The sequence below is a fragment of the Onychostruthus taczanowskii genome, unplaced genomic scaffold (genome assembly GCF_017590055.1).
Source record: "Onychostruthus taczanowskii isolate IOZ18803 unplaced genomic scaffold, ASM1759005v1 scaffold75, whole genome shotgun sequence".
NCBI classification, from domain to species: domain Eukaryota; kingdom Metazoa; phylum Chordata; class Aves; order Passeriformes; family Passeridae; genus Onychostruthus; species Onychostruthus taczanowskii.
Genome location: NW_024505339.1, coordinates 4121475 through 4144307, shown reverse-complemented (window position 1 = coordinate 4144307; position 22833 = coordinate 4121475). Strand labels below are relative to the sequence as shown.

General features: G+C 49.5%; 3 protein-coding genes across 4 annotated transcripts; 2 read left to right on the top strand and 1 right to left on the bottom strand.

The window, feature by feature from the left end:
• Positions 1–4435: 4435 nt before the first annotated feature.
• Positions 4436–6173, bottom strand: MIS12 (MIS12 kinetochore complex component). Its single transcript, XM_041423008.1, has one exon. It carries the CDS (start codon positions 5968–5970, stop codon positions 5338–5340), a length of 633 nt encoding a protein of 210 aa, XP_041278942.1. The 5' UTR covers positions 5971–6173; the 3' UTR covers positions 4436–5337.
• Positions 6174–6432: 259 nt separating this feature from the next.
• DERL2 (derlin 2) lies at positions 6433–10879 on the top strand. Of its 2 annotated transcripts, XM_041422825.1 has the most exons (7): positions 6433–6553; positions 6919–6984; positions 7258–7331; positions 7753–7846; positions 8285–8480; positions 9037–9127; positions 10019–10879. In XM_041422825.1, the coding sequence occupies exons 1-7, from the start codon at positions 6461–6463 to the stop codon at positions 10122–10124; spliced, it is 720 nt and encodes a 239-aa protein (XP_041278759.1). In that variant the 5' UTR covers positions 6433–6460; the 3' UTR covers positions 10125–10879. The 2 variants fall into 2 exon arrangements, 1 of the variants encoding a protein (XP_041278759.1); XR_005953992.1 differs by lacking the exons at positions 7258–7331; positions 7753–7846; positions 8285–8480 and having other exon boundaries at positions 6443–6553.
• Positions 10880–11005: 126 nt separating this feature from the next.
• Positions 11006–22023, top strand: DHX33 (DEAH-box helicase 33). The gene is given in 13 exon segments (XM_041422827.1): positions 11006–11969; positions 11971–12176; positions 12846–13006; positions 14271–14498; positions 15132–15302; positions 15822–16007; positions 17361–17472; positions 17846–18005; positions 18370–18458; positions 18765–18892; positions 19445–19648; positions 20468–20554; positions 21565–22023. Coding segments are annotated over 13 exon segments (2160 nt in total). The 5' UTR covers positions 11006–11850; the 3' UTR covers positions 21874–22023.
• The last annotated feature ends 810 nt before the right edge of the window (positions 22024–22833 follow it).

The window sequence follows — 22833 nt, the reverse complement described above, 5'->3', positions numbered from 1 at the left end:
TTTTCTTTTTCCTTTTTTATTTTCTTTTATTTATGTTTCTGTAGCAGTAAAACAAGATGGAGGTCTCTGGCTCTGTTCCCAAGAGGGCAGTCTTTGGGTGCAACCCATGAGCATGGCATTGGAGTCTGTGTGTCACCAAAACTGCAGGAAAAACAGAAACTCTCCAGCAACATCTTTCAGTGTCAGAGAAGCAGGCATCCCTTCATTCTGGCCAGGACATGCAATAGAATTATTTCATCCACACATGCCTATCATGTGCAGTGAAGATCACTCTGACCCCCATGATTCTTTACCAGACTTTTCTCATATTTCTCAATAAAGACCCCAAAGAAATCCTCCTTCATTGTTTCTGTATTATACAATGCCTGGGATCTGATTTCTTCCCTGTGAGGGTGGGGAGTCCCTGGCACTGGTGTCCCAGAGCAGCTGTGGCTGCACCATCCCTGTCCAAGGCCAGGTTGGATGGGGCTTGGATCATCCTGGGATTGTGGAAGCTGTCCCTGCCCATGGCAGGGTGAAACAAGATGAGCTTAAAGTCCCTCCCAACCCAAACCACTCTGGGACTCAGTTTCTGCTCAAACACAGGCCCCAATAGCTGTCAGTGCCAAACCTACCTGTTAATTGATGGATAAATAAATTCCTGCAACCACCACCACAAAAGGAAGGGAAATGGCTCCCTAGGAGGGACTGGCAGAGGCTGAGGTTGGCGATGGGGACAGTGAGGGTTCCTTACTGCACAAGCTCTCTTCCTGGATTAATGCTGTTGCCCACTCCAGATGGATTCATACCCCAGTATTTTGTCAGGGAGCAAATAAAACACTGAAAGCAGAATTGCTGATTCCCTGAGAATGCAGTGTCCTGGTGAGGTCACATTGCTGCCACCATGGCACATGACCTGACATGGTCAGTGACATGTCCCACACCACTAAATGCCCCTGGAGCTCATGGTCATTTAGGATTTTGCTGGGGACTCAGCTTGGGGTTGGATCCAGCCAGGTAAATGGCTTGAAATCTGCTTCCCCTAATTTTCTTGTAAGTGGGCTATGTATCAAAATGGATGTCTAGAGCAGTAAATTATAATTTAGTGCCTATTATAATATTCATTAAGAGATGCTGCCTCCTGCAGTGTTACACCAAATACTAATTATTAGAAATTAAGGTGACAGGAGGGAATAATATTCTGAATTGTGTAAGTGGGAGTAATAAGAGCCTAGGAGGGATAAGGAGACAAAGCAGCAGATGAATTTCCTTTCTGTGGGGAAATCAGGGGTAATGGAATCCCCAGCAGCCCAGCACTGGAAGCCATGGCTGCCCAGGGCAGGGGACAAAATTAATCAGAGCTACAGAGTCAGACCCCAAGCAGAGGGGTCATAGCTGTGACCGTTGGGTTCAAAGTGTTCAGTTTTAGGGCATCACCACCTGGCAGGATCCATCCAGAGGACTGACCTCCAAAGGCTCCATCTCACTTCAATGTTATTTTTCTAGTTTGTTTGTTTTCTAGTTTGGTTTGTTTATTTTCTTTTTATTCCTCTTCAAGCTGAAATTAATTTCCTACAATGATTTTGTCACAACCTAGTCTAGTAAACGGTGCTCTGCTCATGGCAGGGAACAGATTTAAGGTCCCTTCCAACCCAAACCCAACTGCAGCAGGGTGAGATGGATGCAGAGCAGGATGAACAGCCAGGGAAGCATCCAAAGCCATGCAGAGCTGTGTGAGGGACATAGTTTTTTATTTTTAATCACATTCCCTCTCTCTTACAGTTTTATTAGGGGGGGGAGGAAACCCTCTTATATGTGAAAGTGATTCCTTTGTTGCCAAACATTTCCAGGTTTTCCATTTTCTTCTCTTTGAGTAGGAAAAAGTCATTTACCATGCTCTTTTCTAGCAGTTTCCAGGGATGTCCCACAAACACAGCCAGGAGCCACCAGCAGCCAAGCCCTGACCGAGTTTCTTTGCTTGAGTAAATCAATGTTTAGCCACTAATGGGAGCTGAATGCCCATTTTCCGTGCCCCATTTATTTTATTGCCAGGGCTGGGGTGCATGGGAGGCAGCACCAGGGCAGCTCTCCAGAAATCCCAGTGAGCACTCAGAATGCTCACTCCCATCCCATTTGATGGTGCGTGATGGGCAAACACATTAGGGAAGAGCTGCTGCATACACCAGCTGGAATAACTCACAGTGCCTGGCTGTCTCTCTGTCCATCTCTGTTATTTTTTATTTGGAGTTTCCACAGGGTTGTTCCAAGGATGGGAGTTGCTCTTGCTCAGTTTGTGCCAGCGAAAATCCCTGTGGAAGAAATTTTCTTTTGCCACAACAGGAGTTTTTTTCATTATTAGAGTGAATAAGTATCTTTTTCCCCGCGCTGTTTGTCCCTTCAGCCTTGCTGTGGGATGTGGACCGGGATGGGAGCCCTGAGCCACCATGGGACAGCAAAGGCAGGAGCTGACCCACCACCAGCTTGAGGTGAAGTGATTAAAGCTTGTGGCTGCCACCAGCATTTCCTGCCTGTAATTAATGCTTTTAATGAGGAGGCATATGGTAACCCCCTCCCTCCCCTGGCATTTTGCCAGGTGTGGGTTCATTAACGGCTGCTAATTACACCATTATTCAGTGTCTAAGTCAAGCAGGGCTACACTGCTCCAGCTGCCTGTGAATGCTGCCAAAAATTTCTTAGATTAAATTTTCCGTTTTCTCCTTATACAGGGACCTGAACCCCTGGGGGTTTGCAGGGCAAACCATCATCCCTGGGACACAGAGACAGTGTCTTCCCTGCTTCCCCTGACCCCTCTCCATGCACAGGGCCTGCAAATCTGGCTGCACTCCTCCTCCTCACAGCCAGAACATGCTTTTATTCCCAGGGGTGAGTTTTGCTGGAAGTCTGATAGTCCCAGGAACTGTAGAGGGGCTTGAAGCCATTCTCTCTCTGATGGAGCATCCAGCTGCCAGGGCATCCTCAGCCTCATGGATCCTCAGGGCTCCTGCATGTCCCAGAGTAGGAGGGCATTATCCTGGCAGGAAAACCAGTGGCTTTGTTCCCCTCAGACCTCAGCTCTGCTGCTGGGGTGTTCATTGCACCAGGTGCTTGACATAAGGCTCTTTCTCCTGAAAAAGGCTCTTGGAAATGTTTTATCAACAGCTGGCTGCAGTTTTTACATTGGGTATTATGAAGTACCTCACTCCCAGCCTGGGGCTCTGAATATTCCAGCTTCATGCAAGTATTGGGAGAAAACGAGCATTAAAATCACCCACCTGGAAGTTCTCCTCCTCCTTTCCAAGCCAGTCCCAGGTCCTGCTCCTGCATTAGCCTGGTGCTACCCTGTCTGTTCCTGCCTTGTCACCAATGGGACCACGGCCATGGACACTCTGGATCTGCCTCTGGGAGCAATGAGAGCCTGGGGAGAGTGGGACAAGGACAGATGGAGAGGCCACTGGGGATGGAGTCAGGATATGTCAAGCTGCTCACGAGGCTCTGAATCTCCAGAGACCCCACAAACTCATGGACATGATTTGGAGTTGGGAATGCCTCACCAATGCCATTGGATCCAGTTGCTGTGGATGTGGCACTCGAGGACAGGTGAGTGCTGGGGAACTGCTGGACTTTTCCAGCCCAAAGAATTCTGAGATTCCATGAGCTGCCACAGCTCCCTGCCCAAGGGCACTGCTCTCTGGAGCATCAGGATGTAATTTATTGTACAATATTTGATTATGGTGACTGCAGTGCTGGGAGTGTGTGCGCGAGTATGGCATTCCTGAGGGCAGGTAGGAAGGGATGATCACAGGAGGCCCGAGGGCAGCATGGGTTAAATCCACACCAGGAGGGTGGGATGGTCAATCCCAGATTTAGCTGTGGACACATTTCCCTGGTTGGTGACACAGCAGGACATCAAAATGCCAGGGGTCAGGGAGTGGGCCAGGCACAGCCCAGCACAACCACCGTGCCCAGCATTCCCCTCACCCAGCACTGCAGCTGGGAAGGATGTGCTGGGAGGAACCCTGGCCTGGCAGTGAAATTGTCTCCCTCTGGCTGGGAGAGGAGAAACCTGTGAGAATGAGAATAATTCCTTTTTGAAGGAAAATACAGTGTTGGGGTGTACAAACTCAGTAGGGTCCAGCTTTCTGCCAATCTGTGTGTGGTCACTCCAGGCATGGAACACCCAGGAAAAGTGTCTCCTATTTTCTGAGGATAAAAGAACGGATTCACCTGAGGAAACACAATAATTCTTGATGTCCAGGAAAGTCACACTGAGCTGCAAAAACAGACCAGCCTCCCGTGGAGCAGATCCCTGGCCCGGGCTGCTGCTGCCCTCTGCTGCCCAGTGACACTTTTCACATCTTACCCTTCTCAATCCAGGGAAGAAAGAATTCCGAACTGCGTTTTATGTTTTCAATACACTTTTTTATTGCAAAAACCTCTAAATTATTCACAGGGTTAATGATTTTTAAACCTCTATGCTAGTAAAGTAGAAATTAAGATTGATATTTAATGATAGGACTAAACAGGAGATTAAAAAACTGCTGTGGAAAGATGCACAGATTGTCGGGATTTTGAATTAAGTACAGAGAGAATAAGTTTAATTGAGACACAAGAGCTTATCAATATAACATTTTCACAGGAAAATCTGATTAAATGTTAATAAAAGAAACTTTGTTTAGCAGAAAATGGACACTGGGTAACAAAAAAACCCCAAACAAATATATATATGTATATAAAGCAACATAAGGTGAAGTAGGACAAAGTGATGCAATTACTCATTTCCTCCAGAGGCTTCTGCTCTGGGATGAGGGAAACATAGGCACAGGTGGAGCAGTGAGGAACCCCGAGATTCCAGAAACTGGGCTGAAATTTGGTTTGATGCCAACAGATCTCATCTGAGCCTTGTTGACAGCATCAGAGTCATCCTTCTCCCTGAAATTCCTCCTGCTGGCTTCCCAAACACAGAGAAAGGCACCGTGGCCATGGCCAGGCAGCTCCTTGGCAACCTGAAGAGTCCCCGTGGCCTTGCTGACATCAGGCTGGAAACCACCTACGCATCCTACAGGTCTTAAGGAGGCTTTGTTTTCATAACTCTTAAAACGGGCAAGTGCTACATTGTGTTCAAAGGCAACATTCAGTGTTTTCAAAGGACGGTTGTGCAACCAAAAACTTAGGAAGTTAACAACTGGAGTTACATTTTACCAGCTTTCTCCCCTTCCTGCCTTAGGGAGGTGCAGACTGGCACAGTTCAACAGCTTTTAGACCAAATCGTGGCAGGACGAGTGCAGCAAGGGGAAGATAAGCCCCTGTCATTTTAAGCAAGCTCTCTGTATGGCATCTGTTGCCTTCGCAGAATTTCCATTACATTAACTGATCATACTGCTCCATTTTTTTGCTCTTCTCCTCAACATCTTTCAGCACATCCTGCAATTTCTTAGAGCTCTGTGTCAGGAGGGCAAAGCTTTCCTTGAAGTTGCCAGCCCCGTGCTCCCTGCAGATGTTCTCAAGCCCATCAAAGCACTGCAAAATCTTCTCCAGCTCGGCCTTGACAACGTTCTGCTCCTCCAGCTCTGCTAGCAGCGCCTGCTCCATTGCCACCTCTGCCCTGCACTGCTGCTGCAGCTGCTGCAGCTCATCCTGCAGTGCCTGGAATTCCTCCTGGCTGTAGGGATACTGCTCCTTCACCCTGTCCTCGGGCAGCACCACGTTCTTAGGGATGTTCAGCACCAGCTGCAGCAGTACTTCTTCCATTGTAGAGAACAGTTTATCGAAGTGCTCCTTCAGGAAGAGCAGGAATTTCTCCGTGCATTTCCGAATCCGGGAAGGGCTGATTTTGCAGCCGGGAATGCCGCCCAGCTTCTTCAGCATCACGCCCTCCACCACCAGCATCGTTTCGAACAGGTAGTCCTGGAAGGCGATGTACACGCGCAGCATGCACGTCTGCGGCGTGAACCCGAAGAACTGCGTCTCGTAGGCCATGGGATCCACCGACATGGCGGCGGGGGGCCGGGGCGGCCGGGCCGCGAGGGGGAGGCGGGTCTCACGGGGCTCCCCGGCGTTACCCGAGGCAGGCAGCGGGGCCGCTCCTGCCGCTGGCGTTCGCGGGCCGAGCGCGGGGCCGGGGCCGCTGCCCGAGGACGGTTCCGAGACCCGGCAATACCGCCACCGCCGCCGCTTTCCCGCTCGCTCGAGCGCCGCCTCAGGACGCCCCGCCCGTAGCCAATCAGCGCCCGCCAGGGCACGCTCCCGCCCAATCACCGAGCGCTCCGTCCCTCGGTGGGCGGGCCAAGCGCAGCCTCTCGGCCAATGACAGCATGGGGTGGTGGGCGGGCACTGCAAGACTACCAATGGGAGTGCGGCGCCGGAGTGCGAGCTGGGCAGTCGACCAATGAGAGCGCAGAGAGGAGGGACGGCGTTGCGATTCAGCCAATGGGAGCGCGGAGCGTCGGGCGGTGGCGGAGGCGGGCGGGCCGGGGCCGCCAAGATGGCGTACCAGACGTTCCGGCAGGAGTACCTGCAGGTGCCGCCCGTGACCCGGGCCTACACCACCGCCTGCGTGCTCACCACCGCCGCCGTGGTCAGTGGCGGCCCGGGAGGGAGGGAGGCCGTGACGGGAGCTGGGAGCGGGGCGGGCGCGCGGCGGCCGCGGAAGGGGAGCCCTCAGGCACCGCCCGCGCTCTGCGCCGGGGCTGGAGCCCCGAGACCCCTGGGCGAGGGGATTCCCGGAACAGGCCCCGCAAAGCACGAATTAACAACAACAGCGCCAGAGGGTTGTTGTACTGAGGCTCCCGCTTGCCAGAAAACTCACAGTGCTGGTGTGACTTGCTGGGCTCTTTTTGGCACACAGGAATGGGTTGCCGTTGTGGGTGTATATTTTTTCTTTTTCCTCATTTTCGTACGTTTCTCGTATTGATCCTTTCAAAATGTTTTCTTCTTTTTCAGCAATTAGAACTTATCACGCCCTTCCAGCTGTATTTCAACCCTGAGTTAATATTTAAGCACTTTCAAGTAAGTGTGTTCTGAAGCACTGGAGATTTTAAAATGTGCTGCAGACTTTAAGTGTTTGTCTTCTCAAAACAGTGTACTTTTTGTGTTAAAAATACACTTTTTAAAAATACACTTTTTACACAGCTACTGGAGGCAGAGTGCAGACCACTATGCCTTAAAATAGGCATAGTTTCATTTTCTGTAAAGGGGGTTTTGGTTTCGTTGTTACTTATCTACTTAGACAATAAAAATAAGCTGTCATGTTTAAAGTCCTTGTATTTGTCTTATTTCCAGATATGGAGGTTAATCACAAACTACTTGTTCTTTGGACCAGTTGGCTTTAATTTTTTATTTAACATGATCTTTTTGTATCCTTCACCAAGTTGTGTTGGTTCCCTTGGCAAGCAGAGTTCCAGAGGGCAGGAATGGTGCTGTACCTGCACACAGGAGAGGCTGAGTTCCTGGGAATTCAGCAGTGCCAACTTCACTGCTGTCATGAATGGGCTTCAAGGGCTGGGGTCTCCTTTTTAAGTGGTCAAGAGTTTTGCCAGTTAATTTTTTGGCGTTAAAAATTTGTACCAGCCTGATCCTTCGGGTTGGTGTTGCAGGAGAAAATTCCAGGTAACATTTTGTCTCCTGGGTCACCCTCTGTGCTGAAGTATCCAGCAAGAGCCGAGTGATGCAGTAAATTGACAAAACACTTTTGAGCTGATGTAGGATTGAATGATTTTCTGCTTGGATGTGTCTCTAAACTCGCTTGCAATGGAGTTTTCCTGACCTTGGCCTCAGATACCGCTACTGCCGCATGCTCGAGGAAGGCTCTTTCCGGGGTCGCACGGCAGATTTTGTATTTATGTTCCTTTTTGGAGGACTTTTAATGACTGTATCCTTTCTGTTTTAACTCCAAGCTCCTTTAGTAAACATGCAGAAGTGTGAAGGAGAGCTGAAACCGTGTTGTTTCTGTTACTTTAATGTAGTTTGTTGCACAAAGTGTACTGGTATTTGTTAGGGTGGTTTGAATGCTTTGGGATTGTTGCTGGTTTTTCAGGTTTTTTTCTGCTTGATTGTGGAAATGAGGTTATCAGGGGTCTGTTCAGGGGTGAGACCATGCTCAGGTTGTCTGTGAAGAATTAAATTCTGCTTTAATGAGATTATTCATGCTGCAGGTGCCCCGAATCCTGCTGCAGTTGGATTGATGGACAGTAGTTTGACGTACTCACACCTGGGAAAGTGGAGTTCCCAGCTTGTGGAAAACACGGGATTACAAACTGAGCTGTGAAATTCCTGACCTCACAAGAGTTTCCTTAACGAGCCATGGCAGCTTTTTGGGCTGTTTGTGAACCTGGTGTTCCTGGGGCAGGCGTTCACCATCATGCTGGTGTACGTCTGGAGCCGCAGGAACCCCTACGTCCGCATGAACTTCTTCGGGCTCCTCATCTTCCAAGCCCCGTTTCTGCCCTGGGTATTGATGGGCTTTTCTCTGCTTTTGGGGAACTCCATCATTGTGGATCTCCTGGGTGAGCAATGGCAACAATCTCATGAGGTTCTGTTCCTCCTCGTGTTTTACGTGAAAGAGAAAATGGGAACAAATCCAAGGGCTAACTAGTGCTTGGTGTTAGTTCTTCTGATTGATTTATTATTTTATATTTATATTTTTAGGCTTTTCTGATTTCTAGCCATTGTAGCATGTTTTGTGCTGTGATAAGGATGGAAAGAGCTTTTGATATTTTGGCCTTTTATTGCTTGGAATCAGCCCTGATGCACCATCTGACTGTAGCATCAGTCTACTGAACTAAAATAGTTTATATTACTATTTTATCAACTGTAATAGAGCCAAAACATCAGTATTTTCACTAATGACAAGATGTTTTCCCAATATTAATATCCTGTAGTATAAATTAAGCTTTTTACTTGCTGTTAGCTCTCTTCCTTGGGTTTTATGTTTCTATATCATCAGATTTTCTGTGAAGGAACCAATGTATGTTGTTTTTCTGAAAACTGTAGTGTAAAGCATTTGGGAGTTGTAAAGGAGAACGACTGAAAAATCACCTTTTGGTTTTCTTTCTATACCAGGCATTGCTGTTGGGCATATATATTTTTTCTTAGAGGATGTCTTTCCCAATCAGCCTGGTGGTGGGAGGCTCCTGAGAACACCGTCTGTCCTGTGAGTATTGGTGTCTGCTTTGGAAAAGATATGGAAAAGTTGCTTGTTTGGAAAACTGTTTGCAATTCAGTCCCATCATTTGAGCAGAGACAGAATTGGGGGGTGCCTCTTCGTGCTTTTTATTGAACTCATGTTCAAACAAGGAGCTGGAATTTGTTGAAATGGGAACCAACTTAACTGGGAGAAGAGCTAAAGGATTTTACCTTTGGTTTCTCTGGTAACACTTGTCAGGCTTTGTTGACAGCATCAAAACTGTGTCCCCTGCTGAGTGGGAGCAGTGGCTGAGGTATTACATATATGTAATGGTTTTTTTCTTCTTTAAGTCATCCTCACGTCACAATTTTGGGGAAAAAAAGTCCTTCAGTGTTTATAGTATTGAGTTGTGGTGCTCCCACTCAGTTCCCTCTTGTGTGGGTGCTCTAATCCCCTGTGGTGCTCTCCCAGAACACCTCTGATGGTTGTTTTCCACACAATCATAAGACTACCCTGAAGATGTCTGGCATAGAATATTTGTACATAAATATCAGAGGATGAACCTCATCAGTCTTGATTTGGGATCTCCTTCCTGGTGGCTACAAATTGGAGAGCATGAATCCCATTGCCTGGGCAAGCTGTTCTTGTGGGAGGACGCTGTGCAGCATGTGAGCTGTCTTGATCTTGTTTTTCACAGGATCATAAGACTATCTTGAAGATGTCTGGCATAGAATATTTATACATAAATAGGAGAAGCTTAACCTCATCAGTCTTGATTTGAGGTTGTCTTCCTGGTGGCTCCAAAGTGGAGAACATGAATCCCACTGCCTGGGCAAGCTGTTCTTGAGGGAGGACACTGTTCCATGTGCAGCATGTGAAAGCTGTGTCTGGAGGATAACCATGCTTTGTGTTTTGCAGGAAAGCAATCTTTGACACGCCAGAGGATGACCCCAACTACAACCCCTTGCCAGAGGAGCGGCCGGGGGGCTTTGCCTGGGGAGAGGGGCAGCGCCTGGGGGGATAATCAGGGCCTGGGCCTGTCCCAGCTCCCCTGGGAGAGACTGGCCTGGCTCCAGCCCCAGGGGACTCTCCTTCCCAGCACAGAGAGGACTCTGACAGCTCTAGGGTTTGGAACACAAGCACTTTATGAAATGGCAGTCTCACCCGAGGCACTCCCAGCACCTTTCCCAATCAGGGAACTCATGTGCTGGACATCATCTAAATCCAGTGGAGCCAAAAATTTAAAACTGGAAACTGTTTCCTGTTAACTTCAGTTAACAAGGCCACACAAGTACTTCTTTAAAGTGATTTCTAAAGCATTTTTTTCAAGTTATTTGATACATGAAACTCTATGGGAAACTTTACAGGGGACAAACCCGACTTTTTGGGATTTAACTCAATTTTTTTTATTCTTGGATAAAACAACTGCAAGATGATTGAAAGGTTAAGTCACTATTTCAATGGCAAAAGGTTGTTTAATCTGAGGTGCTGCTGTCTCCAGTCATCTTTGAACTGCAGGGAACACAACATGCAGCTTTTCACTGTGCCACTTGGGTTTTTGGAATGTTCTGCAGGCTGAGGCTACATTTTGGTGGTTTTTCCCCCAAGGACTGTGTGTTCAAGTGCCCAGTTTTCACACTGGTGGTTAAATAGGTGTGCCTGCAGAATCCACCCCATGTGCCCTCTGCTGTTACTGGATGACCTGCAGCACTAGAGAAGGAAACTTGTCTGGAGTGAGGACTCAAAAATGATGAGTTGAATAAAATGTCTTGTGGATCCTTTTTGGTTAATCCTCTGTATCATCCTGTAGTCTTGAGGCAGCAGGGGCTGGGAAAAGCAAGTCCTTGAAGAGACAGAGAACGTGCAGCTTTTCCCACAAGTGTCTCAGAAGTGCAGGATGCAGCATTGTCTGCTCAGGATGTGAAATCCGTGTCTGTGGATGAAGTTTGTTGTTTCCAACACAGGCCAGTGAGACTGAGTGGCATTTAGCTTAAAGCCACATTGATTATAAATATCTCTGAGCAGCCACATAGGAATTGGGAGGTCAGTTCAGCTCATCGTGGTCAGTTGTTCTTAAATCACCATAGAAGGTATTGGGTGGGGTTTTATTGATTATATGATAATAGATAAAAGGAGTTAGAGCTGCATCTTCATTCTGCATTTTAGAGGATGGGCTTACCCACGACATGTGATTATCTCATTTAGTCTCAGATTTTGTTTTTAAAAACTTGCTACAGGTTTTAGGGTTTTTTTTAATTTATTCTCCAGGAGAGAAATGTGTGGTGATCTCAGGGGAAATGCATGGTCCACAGGCAGTGTGTTAGATTCTGATAAAATGTGTGAGGTAATTTGTGTCTGCATTTTTATCTGTTAAAGGTTATAAAAACTTACGGGAGCTTTGAGGGGTTTTACAGGTTTTTGGTCTATTTTTGGGACAGTTTTTGTTTATAGAACAGCCTTCTAGTGCTCCTAGAGAGCAAGAATGGAAGTGTTCTGGACAATGTTGTTTCAGTGTAGGTTATGCGGCAGGAATGAGATAAAAACCTTATTTTTGTGTGTCCTTTTTAGTTCAGTGTTTGAGAACCCCTCCGGAGCTTGTTTCTGAGACAAGTCCTGAGTGGGAACATGTCCCTGCGCTGCCCGCAGCCGGCTCTCTGCCCTCCTTGGCTGCGTTTTGCTGCCCTTTGGGGCTCCCGATTTTTCCGAGTCTCCCCAGCCCCGAGGGGCGCCCGGAGCCGGCAGCGCTGCAAATGGCGGCGGCACCGGCGGGACTACAACTCCCAGGATGCTCCGCGCAGCGTCGCGCGGTGGCGTCATCGCTGCGCCAGGGAGCCCGTGCAGCGCGGCCGGAGCCGCGGGACAGCCCCGGCGGGACGGAGCGGGCCAGGACCGCGAGGGGCGATGGCTCAGGACAGAGAGGGGCCTCCGGCCAAGCGGTTCAAGGCGGCGTCCCCCGGCACGCAGCCCCAGAGCGCCGCGCCGCCCGCACACGTGCAGCGCCGCTGCCTGCCCATCTCCGGTGCCCGCGGGCCGCTGCTGGCCCGGCTCCGCCGCCTCGACACCGCCGTCCTCATCGGTGAGTGCCGGGACAAGGCCGCTGTCCCACGGAGCGGGCTGGGCTGGGAAAGCTGCCCGGAAACGGTTTGGGTGTAAGTCTGAAGTGTGGTGAGCAGGGAGTGACTTCTGTGCTTTGGCAGTCGAGATTTGGTTTTTGTGGAGAAGGCGAAAGTATTTCCCTCTCCTTTCGCTATCTGCCTGGAGTTCAGTCAAAGCCACACGGCCAAGCTCTCCTCTTCTGAAGACTCTCCTCACTTTTTAAAGGGGTTTTCCCTGATTTTATTGTGCTTTCTGTGAGTGCAAACGAAAAAGCTTTTGGTTAGACTTCCAGGAGCTGCAGATATACAACTTCCCACCTGGTACTCTAAAGGCTCAGCATTTATTGTAACTAAGTGAAAAATGCTTTGTATGTCTCTCCTGTTAGTGTCGCACCACAGACACTTCACGTCCAGAGAGGCTGGAGTAGGTTTCTGGACCAGAGTGTGGCTGGAGCTCTGCAGAGGAGCGGCCCAGCAGCAAGAGGAGGGCGTTGGGTGCCATCTCTGCCATCCCTGCCTTGTGGTGGGACTTTCCCTCTCTGTCTTCGGCTTCCCCGTCCTCAAACAGGGCTAAAAGTTAACATGAAAAACCGAGTTTGACAACGCTATAAAAGTGTGGTGGGAAACTCTATTCCCTTGATATTCCTTAGGAGAAACAGGCTCGGGGAAGACCACCCAGCTCCCTCAGTACCTGTACGAGGTGGGGATCGGCCACCCCGGTGTCATCGCTGTGACCCAGCCCCGCAGGGTGGCAGCTGTCACCCTGGCTGCCAGAGTTGCTGAGGAGAAGAGGACAGAGCTGGGGAAGCTGGTAGGTTATCTGCACGTTGATTTTGGTTTGGGGCTGCTCTGGGGATGGGGCCCTGTCAGGCTGCAATGGGTAGGATAATAACCAGCCACAGGGGGGATAGTCTTAATTTCATAATTAGTTTTGGGTGCCACAATGTAACAAGGATGTAAAAGCTGTCAGGGAGTGCTCAAAGGAGCAGCATGAAGATGGTGAGTGGTCAGGAGGGGCCACATAATAGGAGTGGCTGAGAGCACTTGGTCTGTTCAGCTGGAGAGGTGGAGAATTTGCTCAAACCTCACCAAAGTCTGCACCTTCCTCCTGAGGGGCAGCTCCAATTTCTGCTCTCTGTGGCCAGGGACAGGACCTGAGGGAACAGCTGGAGCTGTGTCAGGGGAGGTCTTGGTTAGATATCAGGGAAAGATATTTCCCCTGGAGGGTGCTGGCACTGCCCAGGCTCCCCAGGGAATGGGCACAGCCCTGAGGCTGCCAGAGCTCCAGGAGAGTTTGGAAAATGCTCTCAGGGATGCCCAGGGAGGGATTGTTGGGGTGTCTGTGCAGGGCCAGGGGCTGGACTGGATGATCCCTGTGTGTTCCTTCCAGCTCAGGATATTCTCTGATTTTGTAATTAAATGAATGGACAAAAATTGCTCTTTACCTGTCCCACGACAGGGTGGGCATGGCCTGTCCCTGTGGCATTATACCTCTTGAGCTGGGTTGTTCCATTTGCAAAAATACCGATTCATTAATAAAAGAAAAAAATACTGTGCTCTCTTCCATTGCTCCCTGTGTCAGAAATCACTGTCAAGGGGAGCAGAGAGCTGAGTTAGTGCAGGTCTGGGGGAGAAAGGCAGAAGAGAAAGACTTCTGCATAAAATCCTTGGAGAGCCTGGAATCATTTCGAGGACGGGAGGGAGGGAGGGAGGGAAGATGAACTTGGGCGGCATTTATGATGAACTTTTAGTTAGGAAGAAGCCAACTAGAGATGTTGGGAGTATCATTTGTGTGCCTTGCTACATTTGGAAGAGGGACTGCTCACAGATAGCAGATAAACTGCTCTGCTTTCCAGAGCTTCCATGCACTTCTGGTTGGCTCTGTCCAGTGCAGTGACCAGGGGCTTTGTAGCCCTTCCTGGTGGCACGATGGCAGTGGAAATGCCAGTCTGTGTGCCCGTGCTGCCTCCCCCAGGTTGGCTCAGTGGGAAATGCCAGTCTGTGTGCCCGTGCTGCCTCCCCCAGGTTGGCTCAGTGGGAAATGCCAGTCTGTGTGCCCGTGCTGCATCCCCCAGGTTGGCTACACCGTGCGCTTCGATGACTGCTCGTGTGCCGAGACCAGGATGCGGTTCCTGACGGACGGGATGCTGCTGCGCGAGGCCATCGGGGACCCCCTGCTGCACAAGTACAGCGTGGTTATCCTGGACGAGGCCCACGAGAGGACCATCCACACTGATGTGCTCTTTGGAGTGGTCAAAGCCGCTCAAAAGAAGCGAAAGGAACAAGGCCTGCGGCCACTGAAAGTGTGTTCATCCAGGATGGCAGTGAAGGGCGGGGTGGGGCTGGGCTCTGAGTGCTCTGGGCATCTCCTGGGGCCTTCCAAAGGGTTTGGAATATCAGCTTTGACCATTTTTCTGTTCCTAAAAAGTCACTTTAAATCTCAGTAGTTAAGGGTGTCTGACTTACGATGTGTGGGCCTGATATGACACCTCTGACCAAGGTATCTGGTCACCACCATGATCCCTTTTTTCCACAAAAGCACCTTGGGTATGACCTTTAGATTAGACAGAGTGCTGAGATCACTTCAGGTGCAGGAGCTGTGGCTGATGGAACATGATAATTCCCAAGTAGGGCACTGCACATGGGATGGGTGGACATGTCAGGAATTGGTGTGAAAGCATGTTGGCTTTGCTGAAGGGGCCTGGCAGGGACCTTGCATGGTCTCATTCCACACACCAGCCCGTTCTGTCACACCAGTGTTTTCTGCTTGTGGTAAAAAGCTGATGGCTTTAACGAGGGGAAATCACTCTCTTCTGTCCCAAAGCCTATGAGCTGTTCTGAGCATGGTTCTCAGGACCCAGAAGCTGACTTTTGGCTGGTTGGTGTCCAGCTGGGTGGAAGCTGCAGTGCTGACCCATGCTGTGCTCCCCCTGAAGGTGATTGTCATGTCAGCCACGATGGATGTTGACCTGTTCTCCCAGTACTTCAATGGAGCTCCTGTCATCTATCTGGAGGGCCGGCAGCATCCCATTGACATCTTCTACACCAAGGAGAGGCAGAGTGACTACCTGCAGGCAGCACTGGTGTCCATCTTCCAAATCCACCAGGTATGAGGGTCTCTCCAGGTTTGTGTCCCTCTGGTGCCAGGGGTTGGTGTTTTGTGCTGGCCAAACACCTGGATTGTGTTGTTTCATTAAACATTGAATTTACTGCTTTGAAGTTGCTGCTGCTGTTGGGATTTGGGACCTGTATGTCCAGGCTGGAGCTGAAGGGAGACTGCCAAGCAAAGCTCTATAATGTCAGCTCGTGCCTAAAACGTCAATGTTCTTCTCACCTGAGTTCTCTGTACCTGGGTGCTTGCTGGCTCTCTCTGCCTGACCTGGAGTTATTTGAGGACCCAGCAATTCCTCCATCCTTTTAACACTCAGTCCCTCAAAATGTGGTTTACTCTTTGTCTCTGGTGAACTCATTGGGAATTCTGGCTGTTGCATCCTTGCACCACATGTGTGTCTTCTCTTTCTTCTTAGCCTGCTTCAGTGACTTGCTGCCAGAGCCACATCTCATTACCAATCTCAGTTCTCCTCTTCTATCCAAACCCTCCTAACTTATTTTTCCTCTGCCTCTAGGAAGCTCCTGTGTGCCAGGACATCCTGGTGTTCCTGACTGGTCAGGAGGAAATTGAAGCAATGACCAAAACCTGTCGAGACTTTGCCCAGCATCTCCCCGAGGGCTGCCCACGGATGACAGTGCTGCCCCTTTATGCTTCTCTGCCCCACTCCCAACAGCTCCGTGCCTTCAAACCTACCCCTGAGGTGAGGGAATGGGAGGGGTTTTACTTCAAAGAGTCTTTGGATGAAACATGTGGGCTTTAAGGGGCTGAAGCAGTCTGTACTGATAGGAATCAATAGTCTCTGTTGGCTCAGGCTGAGTGGTTCCAGAGATATAATACACTGCAAATGTGATGGTTTTAACAGATGCATTCAGTAAGTCACATGGGATCATAAAAAGAAGGAAGGGTTAGAAGGCACAGGAGCATCTCATTACCAATCTCAGTTCTCCTCTTCTATCCAAACCCTCCTAACTTATTTTTCCTCTGCCTCTAGGAAGCTCCTGTGTGCCAGGACATCCTGGTGTTCCTGACTGGTCAGGAGGAAATTGAAGCAATGACCAAAACCTGTCGAGACTTTGCCCAGCATCTCCCCGAGGGCTGCCCACGGATGACAGTGCTGCCCCTTTATGCTTCTCTGCCCCACTCCCAACAGCTCCGTGCCTTCAAACCTACCCCTGAGGTGAGGGAATGGGAGGGGTTTTACTTCAAAGAGTCTTTGGATGAAACATGTGGGCTTTAAGGGGCTGAAGCAGTCTGTACTGATAGGAATCAATAGTCTCTGTTGGCTCAGGCTGAGTGGTTCCAGAGATATAATACACTGCAAATGTGATGGTTTTAACAGATGCATTCAGTAAGTCACATGGGATCATAAAAAGAAGGAAGAAGGCACAGGAATTTAAATTTCTTCCATTTCATAGGAATTTTTTGTCCATGTTACAAAAAAGCTACAACAGCTAATGGTGGAAATACTGAGTAAGCTGAAAACTTGAGAATGTTTGTCAGGGCCATAAGGAAAAGAATTCATGCTGCCTCAGGCTCTTTTTTACCTACTCAACAGCATGAGATAAATAAGAACACAAATGTTCTTATTTGATAAGAACATTTATGAGAAGCTAATGATGGAAATACTGAGTAAGCTGAGAACCTGAGAGTGTTTGTCAGGGCCATAAGGAAAGGAATTCATGCTGCCTCAGGCTCTTTTTTGAGCCTGAGGCAGCATGAGATAAATAAGAACACAAATGTTCTTATTTGATAAGAACATTTATGAGATAAATAAGAACACAAATGTTGTGCCTGAAGTGAAACCAAAATTGTTGAAAGATGTATTGAGAACAGCTGTTCTGGTGGTGTATTTTGTTGCAAATGCAGAAGAATGTTTTAGATACTGATTAGAAACTGAAGATTGCCTTACTTTCTGAGAGCTGGCACAGCAAGCACAGTTTGTGCTCACAGTGTGGGGCAGGGCTTGGCCCACACTGGCCAAAAGCAGCAGAATTTCTGTGTTGCAGCTGCTCTGAGGTGGCCTTGGCCTGGGTTTGATTTTGCTTCCTCGCAGGGCTGTCGCAAAGTGATCCTCTCCACCAACATCGCAGAAACCTCCATCACCATTGCTGGCATAAAATTCGTTGTGGACACAGGCATGGTGAAAGCCAAGAAGTACAGCCCTGGTGAGGAATTCTGAAGAGGAACAGGGTTTGGGTTTGTAGACGTTGCTGAAGGCCGTAAGCCCCACTGAAAGAGGATTTCAAACACCCTCCGTGCTGTTTAAATTAATGTCCCACGTTTGGGGTGTGGGGTTTGGTGGTGTTTTTGTGGGTTGTTTTGAGTAACAGCCACGAGGGGGTAAAAATCTGTCAAATATGAATCTTCTCTTCATGTACACAGCATGGGATAGTTCACTGTGCTTCACGGTGCTGAGCCAAGTGAGCTCTGAGCCGGATTTGAATGGCAAACCCTGGGAATTCTTACTGCTAATCCTCTGTGTTTTCCAAAGCTGTGCCTTCCTCAGGCACTGACTGAGTGATGCTTTTCCATGCCCAGAAACTGGCCTGGAGGTGCTGGCAGTGCAGCAGGTGTCCAAGGCCCAGGCTTGGCAGCGCACGGGCAGAGCAGGCAGACAGGAGAGCGGGATCTGCTACCGGCTCTACACCGAGGAGGACTTCGAGAGGTTTGAGGAAATGACAACACCTGAGATACAGAGGTGAGGACAGAGCCATCACCTCTTCTACAGCTGGAGCTGTGGGAAGAACTGAGCAGCAAAAGTGGGTGTAGGGGCTGGCAGGGTGACTTGAGAAAAATGAGAGTGTGGGGACTAAATAGAAAAACTGGGAAATGTTTGCTCAGGGTGGACAGTTGGGCACTGAGTCTCCAAACATATAAAGCAATAGTTCTGACTGTCCTCCAGATTTTGGACTTGCCTCTTCCTGATTTAGGAAGTAAGCCTTCACCAGCAGCATCAGACTTCTGTGTGTCAAGCTGCAGCACTGCCTGAGACTCAGCTTCTATGAAAAAAAGAACAAAATAAAAGAAGAGAACTATCTCAGTTGTTTTTTCTGCCTATGCAGGTGTAACCTGGCCAGTGTGGTGCTTCAGCTCCTGGCCCTAAAAATTCCCAATGTGCTCACATTTGACTTCATGTCCAAACCATCTCCTGGTAAGTGGCTACAAAGGCAGCCTTGGGGAAAAAGAGCAGGGAGCAGTCTTGGGCCATAGGGTGTCACAACTACACAACATGAAGGTGTGCCCTGACTGCTAAGGGAAGCTGCAGTAAATGGGGAAAGGTGCTTGTTCTCCTGGATAGAGGAGGATAAACCACATTTTGGGACCCTGATTTCTGTAAATGGAAAGTACTTGTCCCTCTGGCCAGGGGAGGGAGGCAGTGATGGAACCAGCTGATCTTCACATCCCTCAGTGGGAGGCAGGAGGCCTCACAGTGTCCTCAATGTCCTTGTTTTGGCAGATGCTATCCAAGCAGCAATTGATCAGCTGGACCTGCTGGGAGCTGTGACCCAAAAGGAAGGTCAGCTTGTCCTGACACCCCTGGGAAAGAAAATGGCAGCCTTTCCCCTAGATCCAAAGTTCTCCAAGGTAAAAACTGCAGAAAAATTAACATTTTTAATCTCATGTACTCATCTCTGTACCATTGATGTTTCTCTTTGAAACTCCTTAAACAAGGTGTGAAATTTGGGGTGTTTGCAGCTGTACTGGTATATTTGTTATACATTAATGTGCATAATTTACAGCCCTTTTGATGGATTGCTTGTCATTTGTTGTTAAATTCAGAGAAGTTTTTTAAAAGATAATTTCTTTACTCTGGCACCTCTGAAGGCGAACAGGCAGATTTGCTTGCCATTTTCAGGATTGTTTAGCAGGTCCATGAGATGTCTGTTGCTGTAGTTGGTTTCAGTCACTGTGTTTGTGCTGGTTGTGCACTGGGCAGTCTCAGGGAGGAGCTTGGCAGGTGCTGTTACAGGTGCTTGCTGAGCCCCTCAGAGGATTTACAGCTGTTCCTAGGCCCAGATGTTTGAGATTGTCCTAAACAATGTTTGGTCCAGTTCCTGGGCTGTCAGGGAGCAGAAAGATCTGCCCAGCTGCAGTGGAGCTGGTCGACCAAAGATGGGTTTTGTTGTGTCTGTGCAGGCCATCCTCCTGTCGCCCAAGTTCCACTGTGCAGAGGAGATCCTGACCATCGTGGCGCTGTTATCAGTGGACAGTGTCCTCCACAACCCCCCTGCCCAGCGGGATGAGGTGCAGGCTGTCAGGAAGAAATTCATCTCCAGTGAGGGGGATCATCTGACCCTGCTCAACGTGTACAGGGCCTACAAGAACGTCAACGGGCACAAGGTGAGGTGATCTGAGCTGCCAGTGCTGTCTGAGCTCATGGGGTGAGGAGATTTCAGCAGAGCAGAGTGACACCTGCATCTTCCTTGGCTGGTGCCACAGGCATCCTCCAGAGCTGAGAGAAAAGAGGGCCCATGCTTTACAACTGTGGGATTGGAGGAAGTTGTGTAACAAAGGTTTGGACAGATAGCTCTGGCAAAGCTTTGTGGGGCCAGTTCTGTAATCACAGCCAAGGCTTTTCCTTCCCTGGGTCCAGCTGGAAACAGAAGGGACTGGGAGAGTGTGGAGACTTGATAAATATCTGTCTGTAATCACAGCCAAGGCTTTTCCTTCCCTGGGTCCAGCTGGAAACAGAGGGACTGGGGGAGTGTTGAGACTTGATAAATAAATATCTGACATGCTCTGTGACAGGATTCATTGGAAAACCACTGAGCATATTTAAAAGCAGATCTGGATTTATCCTACCCCTCATATTGATTTGTGGATCTGTGGACTCATGCACCCCATTCCTTGAAGCACCTGTCGTTCTTACCTGATTTGTTTTCACCCCCTGCAGGATATCAAGTGCTGTTCTGCAGCTCTTGGCGGCCTTGCAGAGCAGCTCTGAATGGGAAAAGAACCATCACCTGCTGTTTCTGAGCAGTGTGGGAGAGAATCTAGACATAGTGGAGTAAAGGGGGGTAGAAATATGACCAGGGAAGGGGTCAGCATGTTTTCTCTGAGGCAGATTGTAGGGGGATTCTGCCTTTCATAGTATCTAAAGGCTGTCATGCTCATGGGGTGAAGAAAAATCCCCTTCTAACTCCTCCTATCCTGCTGCAGGGATGGTGCAGAGAGAACTTCATCAATGGCAGGAACATGAAGCTGATGGCAGAAGTCAGAGCTCAGCTCAGGGACATTTGTGTAAAGGTAATTTACCTCCATATTGCATTTCTCTGTTTCACCTGTTGGTATTTTCCTGTTTGTCCCCAAACTGATGTTACTGTGCACCAAGTCCCAAGTGAGAAAATGGGGGATTGTTTTCAGTCTCCTGTAAACAGCTGGCTAAAATTCCTGGCTGTACAGTAGCATCCCAAAATCTTAAAGCCGCAGGGCTTAGTGGGTCAAGGAGAACTGGGAACCTCTGAGAAGGCTTCTCAGGGAAAGGACAAGTTTTCCTAGGGGTTTTTCCTGCTCTAATGCACATGGGACTGTGCTGTGTGTGCCACAGAGTGTTATCAGCCTGTGCTGGCTGGCTTCTCCATGGATCAGGCATTCAGTGTGGCAGCAGCTTCCCCTCAGTGCTGTTCCTGCTGGGTACAGCGTGGGAGCTGCCTCTGAACCCCTGGAAGTGTGTAGTGACAGGGGAGCCACCCTCTGGGACATCATTTGTGAATGCTGGCTGGCCTTCAACTCCCTTCCTGAAGGAGTGTGACAATCCCTTCTGTTGGCTCTTAGTTTGGTTTAGCCTGGCATCCACTCAAGCTGAATTCCCAGTGGTCCCCCAGCATTCTGACACAGGAAAACCCTCCAGGATTTCTGAAGTGAAATGGTGTCACTGCTCATGAGGGTCAGGACTGGGTAATGAGTGACACAGACTCTAGGTCAGAAGGCTTATAGGCTAGAAGCCCCAGCTTCACTGAAATAGCTTCTTTTATACACTGGTCGATACAGGTGGACCTGATTGGTCCTTTAATCAATACATTTCACATGACTGGCTAATTAACAAGACACCCATTTGTAAACAACCTCACAGGCAAAACAGCTTATTACAAAACACCAGGTGCAGATTGTTTAGAATCTTTCTCTCCACCTCCCTAAAGCTTCTCATGGGAGAAGCTGACTCATGGGAAAGCTTATCTAGCTTTCTCTCTCTCTGACCAGAGAGCTGCCACCACAGTATGTGTGCAGGTCGTTCTTGCTCACTCTTGTGTCCCCAGCTGTCGATGCCCCTCGAGTCCTGCCGCGGGGACACGGCCAGCGTGCGGCGCTGCCTGGCCCACAGCCTGTTCATGAACGCGGCCGAGCTGCGGCCGGACGGCTCCTACAGCACGGTGGACTCTCAGCAGGCGGTGGCCATCCACCCCTCCTCGGTGCTGTTCCAGTGCAAGCCTGCCTGCGTGGTGTACAACGCGCTGCTGCGCACCAACCGCTGCTACATGCGCGACCTGTGCCTGGTGGACGCGCAGTGGCTGCACGAGGCCGCGCCCGACTTCTTCCGCAGGAAACTCCGCACGGCCAGCAGCTGAGCCACGTGGGACAGCTAGGCCTTGAAAGACTTACATATTCATTGCATTTTTTAAAAATAACCGTGTTTTTTATAACCTTAAGGAACGGGACGGGTATTTATTTAGATCGGGTTTATATGTTTTTTGCGGAATAAAGAAGTTGATGGTGAAAATGCGAATCCTGCGTGGTGGTTTGTGAGGCACAGAACAAATGGTGGTAGGAGCAGTCCTGGTGTTTATGGGTCTCGTGGGAGTGTGTTCATTGTCAGCAGTCTCGGCTTAAAGATGTGAAGGTAGCACGGTGAATCTGTGCTTCTTGTGCAGAATGGGCTCTGCCATTTACATCTGCAGTGCTCAGACTCCTGTTAGAATTGAGAGTTAAAATTCTGGTCCTTTGATGGGGTGGTATCCCTTTGATGGAGATGGGACAGATGCTCTCCTTCTCCTGCCTTGCAGTGAGCAGTAAATGAGCCTTCTGTGCTCCTCCTCCACAGTGGGCACTAGTGCCAGCTTTTGGACAAAGGGAAGGCTTGGTGCCAGGAAATGCTGCCTTAGTCACTGTTTCCTCTAAAATACACAAAAACCCCTCCAGCCATTCATTTTTTTTTTTTTCTGAGGAGACCGCCACGCTCTGGCTGGAACATTGGCAGTTCTGATTAGGAGTGGGATGATGTCTGGGATAAAACCTGTTCATGTCTCCCACGTTCCTAAAGATCTCTTTATGAGTTCAGCCGATTAGGGACTTGTACGGGTGCTGTGTCCGTGCCATCCCTGCCCATTCCATTGTCAGGGATCCCAGGAACCAAGAATCCCCGTTGGCACACTCCGTTTAGCCGGGGTCGGGACTCGAACCCGCGGCTGCGAGGCCCGCGCGGGGCCCGCCGGGGCCGGAAGCGGAGCGCGGTTCCGGGGCGGGCAGTGCTCGCCCTCCGCCCGGTCCCGCACGATGCTCCTCGCCCGCTCCCTGCGCGCCGCCGCCGC

Coding starts and splice junctions, on each gene's coding strand:
- MIS12 (XM_041423008.1), bottom strand. CDS start 5,970: ATGTCGGTGGATCCCATGGCCTACGAGACGCAGTTCTTCGGGTTCACG.
- DERL2 (XM_041422825.1), top strand. CDS start 6,461: ATGGCGTACCAGACGTTCCGGCAGGAGTACCTGCAGGTGCCGCCCGTG. Junction 6,554..6,918: donor TGCTCACCACCGCCGCCGTG/GTCAGTGGCGGC, acceptor CTTCTTTTTCAG/CAATTAGAACTTATCACGCC. Junction 9,128..10,018: donor CTGAGAACACCGTCTGTCCT/GTGAGTATTGGT, acceptor TGTGTTTTGCAG/GAAAGCAATCTTTGACACGC.